Below are 17,841 nucleotides of genomic sequence, written 5' to 3'. Positions count from 1 at the left end.
TACAATGGCATTAAACAGTTCAATGCACTACCAGTTCCTCTGGAGATAGAAACTACAGGACTACAGCATGCGGAAAAATTTGGTAAAGGACACTATTATGGGACTCTTCTTTGGTCACGATGACGATGTTGCTACAGTGCCGTGAACTTTTTATGATGTCTGTTGTGATTTATATTACTGTAACAATTAATGATTTGTATTTTTATATTTTGTCTATAAGAATCTGTTGTTTTACTAGTTTTATGGAAAATACTTATTGATGCAATTATATGCACTTTCTCACTGTCAAAAATAAAGAGATTTGAATTTGAACAAATGCCGTGCATGTAGAATAACGTTTTATTGACGTAACCGCATTAATTCCATTGTGCTTATAACCACGTTTAACTGTCTCTGCGACTGTTTTGTCAGTTGCGGTTTACCGGTTCTGGTTGTCGATTGTGTGATTTTTAGTTGGGTCTTTGCTTGAATGCACTCTTTTGCTCGGTATGGACGGTTAAGGAAAGTGGGATTATTACGGGTGAAAAATCCGTTTTACAAACATTACCACCGAAACACCAGCTACATGAGAGTTGCCCTGATCGTACCTAAGGTACACATTTACGTATATGTTATTTATTACGAAAATAGTAGAGTGCTTTCTATCTATTTACCTAATCTACCAAGTGCCTTCTTAGGCCTGTCTGACCATACAGATGGCTGACTCACCTTCTGGCTAGTGGCTACACACCTAACACACGTCCGCATATCAGTTGATTTGGAAGTTAGTGTTAGTTGTTTATATGACGACTTTTCACGGTATTTACTCAAGGTAGGTATAGAAGAGCCTTCGATGACGTCAGCTGTCAGATCTCTTCTCTTGAGGGAACACCATTACCGCAACGATACGGTATTGAGTCATCGGCCTCGGTGGTGTAGAGGAAGCGTTTGGTGGGAGTAACTATGGTAATATTGTAGGAAGAAATCACAAAAGTTGCATTAACTTTTGAACCGTAATTGTTACAGTAATGGGGGTTGCGTTATTTTGTTTCGAATTATAAGGCCCATAACATATTAGTCGAGAACTTAAATCGATCGAGAGCTACAAAACCATTTCGGCCCGTGGTAGACCTACGAATGCTTTTTTTTCACCACACTATACCCTATTACCACTATTCCACACAATAATAATTTACACTAACAGTCAACACAACTACAACTTAAAGGTTATGTGAAGAAATAATTTGAGGAATTAGCAAAAAAAATAATAAATACAGTAGTTGCTAGGCAGCGGTGACAATAAAAAAATTCAATTGCAATGCTATGGATACTGATTGTGTATTTAATATGCATTCATGTTTTAAGAAAGTAAGTGGGCAGCTGATTTTGCGACCCTAGGGATGTAAAAACCTGCTCGGTCCCCAAAGACGATGACAGAGCTGGCATGGCCAGCAAATCGTAACTTTCAGCCACCAATTTACGTATGTAAAACAGCTAAAAACATCATAGTGTGGTGAAAACATCTTTTGGGGGTCCAGGGGGACCCAAAACGGATATATCCACTCAAAGCTCAAACTCAAAATTTTTGACGAAAACAATACTTTCACCATATACTATGTATAGGGGGAGAAAGTAAAAAGGGGACCAGACCCAGAGGCCAAAAAATGTAGAATGCTTTTTAATTGTTCAGTAATGGTAATAGCATTTATTTATATTGCACATATTAATAATAACTTTCAATAATATGCTAGCTCCACTCAATATTGCAAGCAGACAACTGCATGTACCAAGGCAACCTAAGTTAGTATTGGTTAGTCTATGCTAATTACTACCTGCATTGCTGCATTCATGGTGGAACTTCCACCATGAACCTGCATTAATTAGACCATGAGACCTACCTACTTACATACCTGCATGTTCTTAAGTTTCATGGTATATGTTATTGCCTGCTGACAATTAGAAAAGAGTAAAGCGCTTTTTTGCTGTCATATGTTTGTGTTTTTCTATATTTCTGCTAAGTTAGTTTTGTTGTTGTTGACTTTTTTTGTTCTTTGTTTATTTATTTTATAGCTAGCATCTGCTTGCTTCTGTCGTCTGTCTGAGCTTCACTTTCATTCATTCAACTTTCACTCTTCACTTCAGTCTTCACTCACATCACACAGTCACACAGTACTTAACGCAAATATAGGCCTAATGTTTATTTTACCGAGTTATTTTCAAATTTTCACTTGCCAGAAATTATTTACTCTGATCAAATAAAACATATTATTTTAACATTAGGCCTACGTTATAGAATGATTAATAATTCAATACTTGAAAATTTATCAATACACAATATTAATTTGTCAGTTTATTATATTGCGAGTGTTTTAATAACAGTTTTATCCATTATTATTACATGGTGGTATCAAAAATATTCATCGGCAAAACTAGAAGATTCTGGTGTTAATTCAAGCATTAGTGAGGGACAGATTGAAGAGGAAACCTCAGATCTCAAGGTAAGGGACATTAGGTAAAAATAGGTAAAATCCAGCCCTACCCTGTAGCCAAACCATAACCAGTGTGAGATTTTCTTTTGACTGATAAAAAGTTAACCAAATTCCTACTGACGCTTTATCAGGCATACTGGTACTCTAAACAGTGATATCTCATCGATTCCAAGGTGGAAGTGAGAAGCTTAAGTTTATTGCTTTTAAGTTACTTCCATATTATCGACTAGAAGCCACATGGAAACTTACTTACATGGAATTGAATAATGTTTTTCTTTTTGCGAGTACAGTTTCTTAACTAGGCTACGCTAGTATCCATTGAAGCTATCGATTCAATTTGAAAACCTTAATTCAATTTTTTAACTTTCCAGCAAGTTTGGTTAGTGAGGTTAGGTTATGACAGTTTCATTTTATAATTGATATACTTAGTTAAATATGTCAATTATTAATTGACATTTTCAATCGATATCAGCGTAGCTTAGTTAAGAAACTGGCCTACGAATTGAAGGTTGCAATTTGCCTTGAAGTTGGCCGCATCCCACAACAAATAATGCTTCACAGAGTTATGTTGAACTGGAACTCCAGAACTAGAAGGTAGCAGTGCATTTATGATTAGTGACACCACTTGCAGGATATGCTGTTTAAAATCAAGTAGCCTAAAGTTATATTAAAATAAACTCCCAGATCTAACCTTTTAATCACAATATGAAGTTTGATTCTAACATTTTTGGTTATCTTTTAATGCACTTTCAAAATTAGGGATGACCCTGCCCCACCCTGTATATAGGCCTACAAACAAATAGGCTACCGGTACCTATACAAACCAAACATCCTCTTTCATACGTACATAAGATGTGTCTGTGAACACAATAACTTGAGTAATTTTGGTTAGATTTTGATAAAATTTGGTTTGAAGGTGTAGAGCAGGATAAACTAGAATGAGCGCGCAAACCAGCATGATCGGACTATGGGAAATGAAATCAAATGAAAATGAAAATGAAAATGAAAATGAAAATGAAAATGGAAATGGAAATGAAATGAAATGGAAATGAAATGAAAGAAACAAAACGAAATGAAATGAAAATCCTTCTTTATTGAGGCGAACTTAGGACCTCATGGTCCTATCTTACAGTTAACCTCTACGTTTAATATTACGTAGGAACAGGGTTTTATTGGAGGTTTTATGGGGTAAAAAAGGGTTACTATAATTTTTGGCCCTGAAAGAATAGGAATTTTTTTGAGATAAGAATAGGCCTATACGGTATGTTAATGGGGAGTGTTAGCCATCATCATGCCAAATTTCAGCCCAATCCGTCCAGTAGTTATTGCGTGATTGAACTTCAAACAATCAAACACACAAACTTTTACATTTATAATATTAGTAAGATAAGATGAGGGAAATGGTTCTAAAATTTTTAGATTTTCTACTAACCATTTAGGTACTAACCATTTTGAGAGTAGATAAGTCGGAGAATTAATGCATGAAACAATTGGTCTCATTCCGTCTTCTGATTTGTGAACTTATTTGTAAGCTAATAGTGCTTTTGGCGGCTAGGGACATAAAAATAAAAAAAGTATATAGGTCCTGGGTCTGGGTCTTAATATTCCACCTACGGTAATAGCTACTTCCCTAGGGCAATGAGAATGAGAGAATGAGAATATGAGAATGATTTATTTCTTGAAAGCATAATATGTACAAGGAAACGTCAATAGGCTACATCAATCTTAGCCTAAGCCTGCAACACACCATGCAGAGAATTGAAAAACAAAAACAAAACTTTTTTATCATCACACATTGGCACTCATTGGCTAAAAAACTTACTTACTTGGCCAGGTGAAATTTCAAAATACTCGTTTGATGAGTAAATCGGATTTGCCAACAGAAGAGATTCCATCCCCTTTTTGAATTTTCTTCCGACAGGTTCCGAGCTGTACAAGGGAGTTTGTTAAACAACTTGTATCTCTGTATACAATAGCTAGATTGGACCTTTCTTAATCTAACATAGGGTACATTCAAGTTGTCCTTCCTCCTAGTATTTTGAGGGTGGATATCACTTCGGAGTTCGAGAGAGCCTGACTCCTGCTTAGTATACAGAAGAGATTGGTAAATAAATAAACTGTACACTGTCATAACGGATTCAGAAATAATGATAGATTTGCAGTGGTCTAGAAAATCAGCACCTGCCAAGATTCTGACTGTCGCCTTTTGGAGCGTCAAAACCCTCTCGACTCCCGGAGTGCCACCCAAAGTCTTAAACCATAAAGAATTATGCTCTGAAAAAAAACAAGGTAGGCAGTTCTTAGCCATTCAGTGGGTACAGAGTTCTTCAAGTTCCTGAGCAAGTGAATAACCCTGGAAAGTCTACTACATACTAAAGATATGTGACTATTCCAATCCAGCTTAGGATCCAACATTAATCCAAGTAGTTTAACGCTTATGACATCTTGCTTATGCTGTCTAAGACTAAATATTATGGACTGAGTCTTACTCTCATTCAGGAAGAGAAAGTTAGCTCGGAACCACGCCGAGGCCATTTGGAGAGCCTGAGACATAGTGCCCTGCAGGACATTAAAGTTATCATTTACCCCAATCAGAGTAATGTCATCTGCATAGCAAACAACCCCCTCTCCCAAATGCAAAGAAGGTCATTTATCATTATGTTGAAAAGCAAGGGCCCAAGGACAGACCCCTGTGGGACGCCATGAGTTAAAGATTTGACAACAGAGGACTGACCATTTACAGAGACAAACTGTCTGCGCCCGCCCAAGTATGATCCCAGTAAGTCCAAACCCTTACCCCTAACTCCATAAAAATGGAGTTTGTCAAGCAAAATTTTGTGGTCCACGGTGTCAAAAGCCTTGCTGAGGTCACACATCGTGGCCCCAGCAAAGCCTCCACTCTCAAATGATTTTAAAACAACCCCAGTCAGAACTTCAACTGCATCGATTGTGGAACGGCCTGATCTGAAACCATACTGGGCTGACACAAGCAGTCCATTACTTTCAAAATAAGGTAACATTTGATCCTTAATTATACCTTCAAAAATCTTACCAAACACAAGGAGAATAGATACAGGTCTAAAATTTTCAGGCACATGGTTCCCCTTTTTATGGACAGGGACTACTCTGGCTGTTTTTAGGACATCTGGAAGAACGCCCTCCTTGATACAAAGATTGATACAATAGGTGAGTGGAACTACAATATGATAAATCACATTCTTAATTAAGATTGCAGAGATATCAAAAACATCCATACTTCTAGAGCTATTCATCTTATGTACAACAGATAGCACTTTCTCACAAGAGACAGGTTCAATGTTAAAAGAACATGTTGGTCTAGGATGCTGGGCTAGGAGGTTTACAGCGGGGGTTGGTGGGGTAGGCCTAACAAATTGCATCCCGAGTCTGTTGGACAGAATTAATGAAGAAATCATTCAGCTCCTCAGCAGAAAGTCTAGTAGTTGGTTTTGCTTTTGCAGGGGCCCCCTCTTTTTTGATGACAGACCAAGCGGCAGCACAAGAATTTTGAGAGGACTCAATGAAATTGGCATTGTATTCTTGTTTTGACCGTACTAAACTCACCTGGTAATCTTTCTTTATCGCTTGATACCTCCTCTTGGCATCAAGGGTTTTTTCTTGTCTATAAATATCGTAAGAAAGAAGCAACCATCTTCTCAATACTACAATAGTCTCTGATTTCCACTCTGGAGCCAGTGGATGCTTTGTATTCTTCGGTCTAGACACTTTTTTAGTTAAAGATTCTTGAAAGAGCAAAATAAATATTCTAAAAAAATTACTAAAAATAACATTAGCATTACCCGCAAGTAAAATATTCCAATCAACTGAGTTGAGAGCAACTATAAAGTGATATGTTTTATCAAGAGTAATCGGTCGATAAGTCCTAGCAATATAAGGATCTTTATTCTTGGACAGAGGGATACCGAGATTAAACTGAATGCCATCATGGTCACCTATGGCATGTTTCACCACCTCTACTTTAAAATCTTCACGAGGAAGATCTGTGGCAACATTGTCCAGACAAGAGTTCTCATGAGTCGGCACCCAGACAGTACAGTAAAGATTCAGTGATTTTAACAAGTTTATAAAATCTTCAGACAAACAGTTTTGTTTCAACACATTAATGTTCATGTCACCACCCAGGATAATATGGTTTTTTGCCCTCTTGTTGCCTACAAAATAAGGTTCTCAAAGCTAGACAAAAACATTCCTGGATCACCATCAGGGGACCTATAGACACAAATAAGGACAATGTTCATAGCCGGGAAATGAACGCAGACAAACTCATGATGTAACTCTAAACAAAAACTATTTACATTGATAACAATAAATGAGTCACTAAGTTCTTGGGAAGCAAATATAGCAACTCCGCCTTGCCTGCGTTGAGAACGACAAAAAGCTGAAACATAAAAATAACCCTTAATGTTCACAAGCTTAATATGTTCATCACTCAACCAGTGTTCCGACAAGCATAATATTTTGTATTTGTTATCAGTGAGCATCATTTCAAGTTCCATAACACGGGTGTAGCATAGACACTGGACATTTAAAAATAGTAAGCAAATGTTTAGGAATTCCATGTTGTTTAGGGCTGTGCCAACTTTGGCTACCGACTCCCTTACAAAGTTGAGAGTTTATAAAGTTACGTTGAAATCTAGGCTTAGTAACAAATTCTTTAACGAGTGCACCCTCTGGCCAAAAGGATTCATTCAACACTTTTGAGGTTAGGTTGTCAGGAATGCCTATTTTAAAAGAAGTGTAGGTATTGTGTTTAGGTTTGAGAGGAACCACATCACCCTGGATACCAGATTTGTTAAGAATGTCAGAAATATCTTCCTTCACGCAATCTACGGCGAGTCTGGAAACAAAAATCGATGGAAGTTTACCTACCTCACGAACCTTTGTAGAGTCTAGAGTTTTATTGGTCCCGATGATTTGTAGAGACTGTTGTTTATTGGAACCAATATGCTTGGAATTAATACTGGGCTTTAGTCCATCACGCTTTAAATGTCTTTTCTTACCAGCTGTTTGCCACTGTTCAGCACTGCTTATGTAGTACACGTTGTCCAGAGGTGGAAGCACAATCAGAAACAGCCTTGTTACTTGAACCTCTTGTTACCTGGGCAAAGGACTTAGCCTCAACCTCACTGTTTATTAGCTCCAAACTATTAGCAGATGCAATGCCAACCTCCGTGGAAGACAGTGTGCCAGTTGTATCAGAGTTTTTATCATTAGTCTTAGGCCTATTTAAAGGATCAACTAGCCTAATTTGCGAGTTAAGAATCGAGTCTAGTTTATTGTTGACAGCAATATTATCAGATGCTATTCCCTTAACAATTTGAATCAAATTCAATACTGTGGATTTCAGCTCAATTAAGCCCTCAATATAGTCAACGTTCTTGATGACTTTGTCAAACTTAACCTCACAATCACTGCAAGCCCACTTGGACTTGTTACCTAACAGACTCATACAATTGTATTCCTCACTGCTTATATTCACACACTCACAATGAAACCATTTAAAACAGAAGAATTCACAATAAACTCCTTTTCCATCATCACAAACAGTAGTTTTACAGACTGGACAAATATCATCGTTGTAACCACCAGCCATGACAGGTTCACTCCAATTCCTTTAAAGACAGTAAACTGCACTGTGGCAGGCTAATAGGCTAACTTTAAGTTAATATTAATGAAGTGAAAGCAAATGATTGACAAAAAGTTGGGAATCTTTTAAAAGTCATTATAACTTACTTTAATTAGACAACATTTATTCAATAGCCTATAGACAATAATGTTTATTGGCATGTTCGTTGAGAACAGTACATGCGTCATTATTCGTGTATTATATCTTCATATTCCAATATTACCATTTTAGTTGTATGCATTTTCTTCCTCATGTCACCTAGAAACAGAATATAGAATTTTCTACTGTCTCTCTAATCACCGATCATTGGCTGAAATAATAGCCTACTTTTGTGATTTGCAAGTGATGACCGACTTGAAATAAAGCTCCGAAAAGGGAATATTATAAATGCTTTGAGGTGTGAATTTATTTTTTAATGCTCATAACTTTTCAAGACAGTCCCCATTTAAACTTCCTTAACTGTTCCAGGAATCCCAACGCAAAGACGATTCAATAGATGAAAATATCATGTCTCATATTAAGAAAAGACACTCCTTAGCAGAAGAAGTAGCTGCAAACTTGACTCAGCAACAACTTGAGGAAGAAATGGAGTAAGTTTATTTATAATACTACGTGTGAAATAATTGATTAAATGTATTGATGTTGTCAATTCACTGAGAAATACTACACATAGGCCTAAATAGTTGTGAGGCTCCATTTATTAATTTTCAAGTATGATAATCAAAGTGTTTTGAATATTATTCCAAAGTACTTTGAAAACTTGTTGATCATATTTGAAAAAAAACCTCAAGAACTAATCTTCTGTAATAACAGACGGTGTATTGGTTAAGACGATGTAAGAAAAAAGAAAGCCATTCCATGTAACTTAAGCATCAATTTTGCACAATTTGCATCAATTTTGAAGATAAAATACCCTGTCACAGCAACCCACAGAAAGGTGAATTTTCATTTGTCTGATTGTATTCTTACTGTAATATTTCCTTAAATGTATCAGAATCATTCCCTATTTAAATAAAATTATGTTTCATGAGTAAGGTTTGCTACATTGAAGAAAAAAGCTTGCTGTTTGGTAAAATGTTAATAGTATGGTCTGGAAAAAAATCAATTTTTCCAAATTTTATAAAAATAAACCTATGACCAAGTAACTAAGTAACTAACCAAGTCCAATAACAAAGGAATTTCAAATGTACAGTTTATTGGAATTTTCTCCTTAGCGATAAAGCCTTCAACAACGCTTTATTTATTTTATTTTTAAGTTTTACTCAATGGCTGTAATAAAAATTAGGCATTTTTTCATGATTTTTTAGTAAAAGTTATAACAAATCAATTTTTGAAAATCTAAAAACCCTATAACACTTTTGTTCCTGTTACCCAATCTTGCTGGTTCACAAAATCTATACAAATAAAATTAGAGTTCTGTCTGAACTTTGTTCATAATTATATTGTTTTTTTGTTATTTTTACGTTTTATAAATTAAAGAAGCCTAAACAAGTCTTATCTCAATATCTGTCTATCTGTCTGTCTGTCTGTCACGGCCCAGAAGGCATTTTATGTGGCCTTCTCCTGAAAAACATGAGCATCGATTGTGATTCAAATAGGCTAGTCTTTTTGTATTCACTGGATTGGCAACAGTGTCTTTAGCCATTAAAATATGGCCTCACTACTTTTGAAATAAAATAATTGAGGTTCAAAAACCCAATATTGCGCGTTTTTTCTGTCAAGTTTTCTCCCAGTGTTTACCACATATGGTACGTCATTAATGTAATATCTGTTTGTAGACTACGACATCTATGAAGTAACAAACGGCTGTTTGGATAAAGATTAATTTTCTAGCTGTCACTGATATGCTTACATTAAATGTTGTGTACAAATACTGCAACCTTTCTGATCACGTTTTGTAATAATGTGCAATAATGTGTAACTGTATATGAAATTAAATTGCTTGTTATCATTCAGAACCTTAACCGGAGATTCTGCGTGTGTGTATCAAAATGTACTCAAGTTTTGATAACCGGGAAAAAGACCCTGAATCAGTGTTGAATACGGCTGGGAAACTTATATTTGTTAATCATTGTCTCCAATAGCTTACAAACGAGGTTTCCACTCATTGCGGCCTCGATGTTGAATTAATATAAAAAAAGAAGCAGAATTCTTTATGTTTAAGTCTGTTCGACTTTTAAATTCCAAATAAAATGCGCTTTTGTGTGATGTAAAAAATCACAACAACAGTTTGATCGTAGATGTTGTTGTGATCGTAACAGAGGTTTCCAATGTGTCACTTTCGGTTTCTACTCACTACTATTGCACTGTTATCACTGTACCATATACCACCGCCAATATAGGGCATCTAGCAAAGATTTGTTTTAGAAATCCTAATGCACCTATCAAATTCTTGAATCTTGAACACCTCCCCTTCTTAGTGAGTTTCATAAATTAAGTCTACGCACGGGTTTATGTGTATTTTTTTACGTCTCACTGTCATAGCGGGAGCTGGTGGCACCGTCAATTGGAAAACAGAAATGTCGTATTGTGCTTAGTGTGTTATCATGGCTTTCCGCAACAACTTGGATTAGCAAGGACGCATAGTAAGTCATGCAGGGAACACTCATTCTACTCTCTTAACCAGAGTAGGAAATGTGTTAAACATAATTTTACACATTTACTTATAAAGTTTAACTTGCTTTTAAATTTTCAGACCAAATTTTGTTGTTGATTAAAAACATATTCTTTATAACAATTAGAACTGGGTAACAAAAATCCAATTTAACTCCCCCCCCCTCCCCTGTAACTCTACCCACTTGTCTACTTTCAAAAAGCGAGGGCATGTTTATAATTTAATTAGAAGTTTATTTCCATAATCTAGTGATTTTTCCAAAGTTTTACAGCTACACATGTGACAAATTAATTTTATTAGTCAAAAGCTTACCCAAGCAAAGAGAGGGCAAAACAGCCGTTATATTAATAACACTGTGATGGAAGATCAAAGCTTTCTTATCAAGAATAATTCATCTTCTGTGATAAAGTTCCTATTTCAGGTAAACTTGCCAATAGCAGCTTGCTTGGCCAAGACTATACTTCTGATAAACCTCATAAATTACATTAAAATGTATTCTTAAAGAAAATTTAGAAAACTAATTTTTGTTGGTTTTTTTCAGAGTTGAGAAGCAACAGTTAGAGGCAATATTCCAGCTCCTTCAAAATCAGCAAGAAAAATATCAAGTTTCATCAATGGAAGAATTAGAAGACCAACTTAGACTCTATCGTTAGATTTTACAAAAGTCAAGGTTTTTGTAGGTCCTATTACCTATGTTGTACATATTGTATTATTAACAATACATGTGGCTTTAATTAAATGTTTTAAATTATAATGCCTAATTAGTCTTTTATACTAATTTAGATTTATTTATTGTTAATATAGTACCTGTATAAAATATATTTTATGAGATCAATACTTTGTTCAAAACTTGAATAAATGTTTTCAATGTTATTTTTTTTATTTTCTTTAATAAATTCCATATCACTCTTATCTTGTGTGTTATATTGCTTGAGCATTAACTATCCCAAGGAGGTTATTAGCTTTCTATCCTCTATGACTCAGTTCTTACAGTAGGAAATGTAGAAACTATTTTCAGGAGGGCAATAATAGTATATTTCATCACCAGGGCTTAAAGTGACTATTTTCGACCCGAGCTCTGTGAAGCCAGAAAATGAGAGAGGGGTTTATTAAGAAAGTTAGAAAACAAAAATACTTTTCATGAAAAATAACATTAATTTCAGTTAATTGTTTTCAATTTTGCTAAAACGGAAATAAGCAGATGTTTAGTCAGATTGTGTTAGTGTACATTATCGATATGTTGATCTAATTGTCAAGAATACTAAAATAAGCTACCACCAATTAAATCTACCCACACAATTAATTACCATGATTCTATAATTCCGTCTATTACGATTGTGTTAGTGTATTAATAGTGTGTGTTATTGATATGTTGACCTAATTGTCAAGAATACTAAAATAAGCTACCACCAATTAAATCCACCGACACAATTAATTATCATGATTCTATAATTCCGTCTATTACGATTGTGTTAGTGTATTGATAGTGTGTGTTATTGATATGTTGACTTAATTGTAAAGAATGCAACAATAATCTACCACCAATTAAATCTTATTAGCAAGTTATTAACAAGCAGACTAAAATAGTTTGACTTATTCTCCAAAAGCATAACATGGGAGTTTTTAATTTACAATCTTTAAAATTGTTTCCGTAACTAATATCTGTACATAAATGCTTCAATAAACTAACTAAATTGTTTGTTGTTTTAAGCTCTCCAAAATGGTTTGAAGAAATTAAAAAGGTCATGATTTGAGGGTCATAAATGAAAAACCCCAATTAAATTTTACCCAATATATTCCCCCCATTCCCATGGTCCAATCAAGCTGGTTTACCAAATTTCATCGAACTCTGATCATTTTTGCTTGAGTTATTGTGCTAATGGACACATATATATGAATTGGAACGGATTGTGTCTTTGGTCTTTGGGCACATCAAAACGTAAAAGTAAATCGGTCCTGAGTCCAGGTATTACCATGAGACCTACGGTAATAGCTTATTCCCTAAATGGAAAATTCGCTAAAATGAAATAGTAGCGAATCCAATTCTTTAAGTTAATATGAGCTTTGTCTGTGTTGTTTGTTTGTAATATTTTTCTCATAACCCAGTGGAATGAATTGGGCTAAAACCCCTAAACTTTAGTGTAACAATGGGAAAATATTAATATTTGTGTCTTATGTAAATGTAAACTATTTTTTTTTTATATTTGACTTATGTCGCATGTGTGAGTTCTACTATTTATTTAAATTAAATTGGATTCCTCACGGAGTTCAAGTAGAAATAAAACTTTCTCGTCCGTGTATAGATCAACTTTCCAGAGTTTCATAGCGATCAGATGGATTTAATTTAATTTATTATTTAATTGAATTTTGAATTCTTATTAGGTTTGAAATCAGCATCCCATTATATAGGTCTTGCTACCACGTCCATTTCATGTTCAGAGCATTAAGAGGTCTGACTCAAAAGGGGGTAAACAATTCCTGACATTATAATTTTTTTCTGCGCACACGAGGGGAGTATTTCCAGTCCTAGAAGGAAAACTGGTAAACTATACTTTTATTTTATTTTATTTTGCTTCCGGTCCAAACAAACCAATTTTTTATTTTTTTTTTTACAATTCATAATTTAATGTAACTATATCTAAGGCCGGGGCCACACGAGGCGGATTATCCGCGCGGACGATCTGCGCGGATCATCCGCATGGTCCGACAACACATTGAATCAAATGAGAGTGGCCACACGGGGCGATCCTAAGCCGCCTGGGCGGATTGTCCATGTCATGTCGTCGATTGTCCACGTGATCATAAGTCGCGTTGGAGGGGATGACACACGTAGTCTTATGAGAGTGGCCACACGATACGGATTGTCCGCGCGGTTGGAGCTCATTTTCAAGCATTTGTAGTTGTTTTTTTTTGTTTGTGCTTGTGCGTTTCGGTTTATAGGTGTAAAATGTTCGATATAGACAAATTAATAGAACTTAATAAAGACAAACCATGTCTGTGGGATTTATCATGTTGTATTTCATGTTGTACATTTCTCATGAGTGTATCTTCCTTAGTTGTATGATGCGGTCGAAGCAATTGAAGTAGCTCGTCAAACGATGCTATCTACATGCGATAGTAACCAAAAAAACTCTGAATTATGGTTTTGCATGTCCTCATAAAAGGTTTGGAACTTATCGGTTGTGAAAGGATGGACCCATTGATTTCGGTTAACCTTAGGCTCTAGCTCACCACACGCTTCTAATGCACAAACTAACATAAATGTTTCGTCCATGACTACCATGAGAACGAGTTAATTAAACCTTGTTCTAATCTTACAGTACGTAGGCTGGGAAACCCCAACCGGAAGCGGTTCATCCGCTCCGTGTGGCCGGGACATTGTCGCGCGGACGATACGCCCCGTGTAGCCCCGGCCTAAGGGTTAAGTGCAATGGGACCTATGTCATATGTCCCATGACATATGCACCTATGTATCCTGACAGGGGGAGGGGGTACAATTCCAGGGGGATACAATTACACCCCATACACTGACCAAATAAGCCTCGTTGTAAATGAGGGGAGACAATTCCGCGGGCCGTCCAGTTTTTAATGGTATGCCGATGAATATAATGAAACCAATAGTGCATACCAATATCAATGTTTTATTAAGAGGTACAACTCCGACCCGCCTTGGTACATTCCTTGCTGGCAATGTTTTGATCAAGAAAATGAGACAGTGACGCCACCTGGGTGGTGTACAATTCCAGGGGGGAACAATTGTATAGCGCCTCGTTTTCCTAGTCACGAATGGATGAGAACCTCTTTAGAGAAGGAGTGGGGGGCATGACGTCACTCTTTCCTTGAGGGAACACCATTACCGTATAACGAGACGATATGATTCCATCGGTGTTCGTGGCGTCTCGGACTGGTGTTCTGGAGGTCTCCAGATTGAATCCCGGCGGGGACACTAACTTTTTGTCAAAAATTTGTCTTAGAATGCAAATACTTCTTAACTGAACATCTTTTTTTAGAATTTGAGGTATTTATAATTTTATATACAAATAGCACTATTTTTTAAAAATTAGTAAACCTTCATTCGATTTTTATTTTATATATTTTTTATATTATCAGCAAGTTTGGTTAGGTTATGGCAGTTTAATTTTATAATAAAACATTTTAAAATTAATTTTATAATTAAAATTATTTAAGTAAACCTTCATTTAATTTTTATCTCATATCTTTTTTATATTATCTCAGCAAGTTTGGTTGGTTAGGTTAGGTAATGACAATTTAATTTTATAATTAAATTAATTTTATGATTAAAAAAATTACTTTATATTAAAAAAATAATTTTATTAATAAAAAAATAATTTTATAACTAAAAAATTAATTTTATAATTAAATATATAATTGTATACCAATTAATTGTACACCATTACCGTATAACGAGATGATATGATTCCATCGGTGTTCGTGGCGTCTCGGACTGGTGTTCTGGAGGTCCCCAGATTGAATCCCGGCGGGGACACTGACTTTTTGTCAAAAATTTGTCTTAGAATGCAAATACTTCTTAACTGAACATCTTTTGTTAGAATTTGAGGCATTTATAATTTTATTTACGAATAGCACTATTTTTTTTTTATTAGTAAACCTTCATTCAATTTTTATTTTATATATTTTTTATATTATCAGCAAGTTTGGTTAGGTTATGGCAGTTTAATTTTATAATAAAACATTTTAAAATTAATTTTATAATTAAAAATTATAAGTAAACCTTCATTTAGTTTTTATCTCATATCTTTTTTATATTATCTCAGCAAGTTTGGTTGGTTAGGTTAGGTAATGACAATTTAATTTTATAATTAAATTAATTTTATGATTAAAAAAATTACTTTATATTAAAAAAATATTTTATTATTAAAAAAATAATTTTATAACTAAAAAATTAATTTTATAATTAAATATATAATTGTATACCAATTAATTGTACACCATTACCGTATAACGAGATGATATGATTCCATCGGTGTTCGTGGTGTCTCGGACTGGTGTTCTGGAGGTCCCCAGATTGAATCCCGGCGGGGACACTAACTTTTTGTCAAAAATTTGTCTTAGAATTCAAATACTTCTCAACTGAACATCTTTTGTTAGAATTTGAGGCATTTATAATTTTATTTACGAATAGCACTATTTTTTTTTAATTAGTAAACCTTCATTCAATTTTTATTTTATATATTTTTTATATTATCAGCAAGTTTGGTTAGGTTATGGCAGTTTAATTTTATAATTAAACATTTTAAAATTAATTTTATAATTAAAAATTATAAGTAAACCTTCATTCAATTTTTATCTTGTATCTTTTTTATATTATCAGCAAGTTTGGTTGGTTAGGTTAGGTTATGACAATTTAATTTTATAATAAAAATTGTTCAATTAATTTTATGATTAAAAAATTACTTCATATTTAAAAAATTATTTTATAATAAAAAATAATTTTATAACTAAAAAACTAGTTTTATAATTTATTATACAGGGTGTTGAAAATGTCTGGAACCAAGATTATATCTGGTGAGTGGTTAAAGAAAAACAACTATTGATATTTTGTGTACGGATATACTATGGTTTTACCTATCTTTTGGTGCCTTATGCAATTTTTTACCACTTATAGGGAACGTCCTGTGGAGGATGCAGTAAAAAGTTTTAATGGAAGCCTATGGTAAATGATACATTATTTTAAAGGCCATTTCTTTCTGAGTAAGGAGCCACAAGTTTCATCTCAAAAGGACCACCCTAGCAAAAATGGCGACTGTTTGAAATTTAAAAAACCCACTTATAGGGAACGTCCTTTGGAGGATGCAGTAAAAAGTTTTAATGGAAGCCTATGGTAAATGATACATAATTTTAAAGGCCATTTTTTTTCTGAGTAAGGAGCCACAAGTTTCATCTCAAAAGGACCATCCAAGCAAAAATGGCGACTGTTTGAAGTTTTTGAAAATAATTGAAAGATGTTGCTATAATTAAATAGCAATGGTTTAAATTTCAAACAGTCGCCATTTTTGCTATAGGGTGGTCCTTTTGAGATGAAACTTGAAACTTGTGGCTCCTTACTCAGAAAAACATGGCCTTTGTGGTGGCTCCTTACTCAGAAAAACATGGCCTTTAAAATGATGAATCATTTACCATAGGCTTCCATTAAAACTTTTTACTGCATCCTCCACAGGACGTTCCCTATAAGTGATAAAAAATTGCATAAGGCACCAAAAGATAGGTAAAACCATAGTATATCCGTACACAAAATATCAGTTGTTTTTCTTTAACCACTCACCAGATATAATGTTGGTTCCAGACATTTTCAACACCCTGTATAATTGTATACCAATTAAGTTTATAACTAAAAAATTATAAAATAAATTTAACGTTTTTCTTAAATTGACGTGAGGGGCTATCCCACAATCCCCCACTCCTTCGCAGAAAAGGTTCTAATCAGTTTCAATCGAGGAAAATGAGACGCTAGGTGAACAATTAATTCCGCCACCCACATAGCTCATCAGCTGAGGTTTACCAAAACTTCAATCAGCTGATAACCTACATATATTAAAAAAAGTAGTGGGAGAACTTCACCTCAAACTACTTAAATTTTGTGAACAGAGTAGGCCTATGATCTGATGACAAAATAAATTAGTCTGGGCCATGGTGGAAGGAACTTCCAGGACTGAACTTGGAGAACTAGGAACTTGGAGGTTGGAGGTGAAGTTCTCCCACTAGTTTTTTTAATATATGTAGGTTATCAGCTGATTGAAGTTTTGGTAAACCTCAGCTGATAAGCTATGTGGGTGGCGGAATTAATTGTTCACCTAGTGTGATGGAAGTTCCTTCCACCATGAGTCTGGGCTAAGATTATGCATTATAAATAATATTGCAATGATATCATTGACTTTATATCTACACAAGATGTAGATATAAAGTCAATGATAATATATTGAAATAATATTGTTTCATCGGATCCGGCTGTCCAATGAAACAGCTGGTCTTGGTCAGCAACAAAGCTACACACACAAGACCACTGAGCTAAAATTATAATTGGAGGTAGCACTGCCATGGCAGAAGTCTGTCAA

At 34.7% G+C, this 17,841-nt stretch overlaps 1 protein-coding gene across 1 annotated transcript; it reads left to right on the top strand.

Moving 5' to 3' along the window:
• The first annotated feature begins 2,095 nt into the window (after window positions 1-2,095).
• On the top strand, window positions 2,096-11,620 carry LOC129003908 (matrix-remodeling-associated protein 7-like). The gene is made up of 3 exons (XM_054432246.1): window positions 2,096-2,477; window positions 8,602-8,723; window positions 11,289-11,620. The coding sequence occupies exons 1-3, from the start codon at window positions 2,274-2,276 to the stop codon at window positions 11,398-11,400; spliced, it is 438 nt and encodes a 145-aa protein (XP_054288221.1). The 5' UTR covers window positions 2,096-2,273; the 3' UTR covers window positions 11,401-11,620.
• The last annotated feature ends 6,221 nt before the right edge of the window (window positions 11,621-17,841 follow it).

Source organism: Macrosteles quadrilineatus, unplaced genomic scaffold, assembly GCF_028750875.1.
Source record: "Macrosteles quadrilineatus isolate MER2022 unplaced genomic scaffold, UCM_ALF_1.0 Scaffold_9__3_contigs__length_116548681, whole genome shotgun sequence".
NCBI classification, from domain to species: Eukaryota; Metazoa; Arthropoda; class Insecta; order Hemiptera; family Cicadellidae; genus Macrosteles; species Macrosteles quadrilineatus.
Note: the sequence above shows the minus strand (reverse complement) of the source record. Positions and strands in the feature narration are given on the sequence as shown.